At 52.3% G+C, this 1,848-nt stretch overlaps 1 protein-coding gene across 1 annotated transcript; it reads left to right on the forward strand.

Annotated features, from left to right (window-relative positions):
- The first annotated feature begins 679 nt into the window (after positions 1–679).
- LOC134660718 (uncharacterized) lies at positions 680–1,051 on the forward strand. The gene has a single exon (XM_063516500.1). The coding sequence runs from the start codon at positions 680–682 to the stop codon at positions 1,049–1,051; it is 372 nt and encodes a 123-aa protein (XP_063372570.1).
- The last annotated feature ends 797 nt before the right edge of the window (positions 1,052–1,848 follow it).

The raw sequence follows: 1,848 nt of genomic DNA on the forward strand, positions 1-1,848 counted from the left end.
AGTCCGACATATCCGTCCTAGTTCCCCGGCTAGGCGGAATGCCTAAATGCATTACTCCACGTTAAAAAAAAAAAAGGTTTTGAGTTAGGTTAGGTTTTGAGTTAGGTATCAAATACTTGGGCCTAGTCTTGGATAGCAAGTGGGAGTTCGAGGAACATTTTACCAACCTGGTTCCTCGGCTCGTTGGTGCCGCTTCGGCGCTGAGCCGACTATTGCCCAATGTAGGAGGCCCCCAAGCTCCATGTCGACGCCTATATGCGAACGTGGTTCGCAGCATGGCAATAGTGCCAGACGGGGCACCTATATGGGCCGGGAGGCTTAACAGCAAAACGAGGGCCCTCCTCCGAAGGCCGCAGAGAGTGATTGCGCAACGTATCATAAGAGGGTACAAAACCATAGGGCATGCAGCCGCTTGCGCCCTCGCCGGCACCATACCGTGGGACCTTGACGCCCAACTCCTGGCTGAGAGGTACCATCGGCGGACGGAGTTACGCATCGCCGATGAGCGTCTGGCTCCCAGGGAGTTGGAGGCTCGGCTTGATGCGGAAAAGAAGAGAGATCGTTGGAAAAGCCAGCTGGAGGACGAGCCCTATGGTACACCATAGGGGCGCTCCTCACATCTTTTGACAGCTGGCTAGACCGAAAAAGAGGTACTCTTACGTACAGACAAGTGCAGGTAATGACTGGACACGGCTGCTTCGGTCATTACCTGTACACAATAAGGAGGGAACCTTCGCCGGTTTGTCACCATTGCGGGTACGAAGACGACACCGCCTATCACACGATGGTGGAATGCCGAACCTGGGCCCCTGAGAGATGGGAACTGGAAATGGCCCTGAACGTGGATGATCTCTCGCTGCACAATATAGTAGCAAAAATTCTAGTCAGCGAGAGATCTTGGGCGGCGTTCCATAACTTCTGTGAGAAAGTTATGAGAAGGAAAGAGGAAGCGGAGCGGGCGCGCGAGGCCAGAGCCGATGCGCATCCGCTACGACAAAGACGGAGGGGAATCAGGCGGCGGCAATTCGTCAATGCCTTGATTCCCCAGTAGAGCTGCGAGCTGGGGACCCGCAAATTAGGTACTACACGCTCGAGGAGGGGGTGTAGCGTTACACAATCCCTCCTCCTTTATTCTGAGGGTGCCTCCGGTGAACAGCCGGGGAGGCCGGGGGAGCATCGTGGTAGAATATTAGTGACCTCACGATGCTCCCCTATAACGGCAGAGAGGGTAACGCCGCAGGGGTTTTAGTGGGTATTCTCCGATTATTAGAGGATCTCCTCTGATTAGCAGAGGGAGTTACGGGAGGAGCGAGTCCCACATACCACCCCAAGATGGGCCTCTCCAGCCCGGGGTGGATGCATAAATGCATTTCCCCTGCGTCAAAAAAAAAATAAAAATTTTGAGTTAGGTTACGATTTGAGTTAGGTTAGGTTTTGATTTAGGTTGTGGGGCATGGTGGAAGAATGAATGCGCGACCCCATAATAAAATAAAATAAAAATAAAAAATAAAATAAAAACGACCCCATGATGCCCCCAAACAACGTCTGAGTGGGTATTGTCTTTCACTCCCTCTCGCTAGGAGAGGGGGCTGAAAAGAGGGAGTCCTACATACCCCCCCAATGATAGCCTTCCGCACGGCCGGGGGGGATGCGAAAAAGCATTCCCCACTCCGACAAAAAAAAAAAAAAAAAAAGTTTTGAGTTTGGTTAGGTTTTGAGTAAGGTTAGGTTTTGAGTTAGATTGGGGTGCTACGGACAGGAAACCTCCTAGAGTGCCGAGTCCTTTCTCATTCCTCTTGATCAGTCGATCCGGGGGAAAGGTAAGGGTTCTTGGACGGTGCGCCCCGG

This window comes from Cydia amplana, chromosome Z (genome assembly GCF_948474715.1).
Source record: "Cydia amplana chromosome Z, ilCydAmpl1.1, whole genome shotgun sequence".
In the NCBI taxonomy this organism is placed as follows: Eukaryota; Metazoa; Arthropoda; class Insecta; order Lepidoptera; family Tortricidae; genus Cydia; species Cydia amplana.

Bases quoted from the DNA above. Each gene is read 5' to 3' on its own strand.
- LOC134660718 (XM_063516500.1), top strand. From the start codon at position 680: ATGACTGGACACGGCTGCTTCGGTCATTACCTGTACACAATAAGGAGG.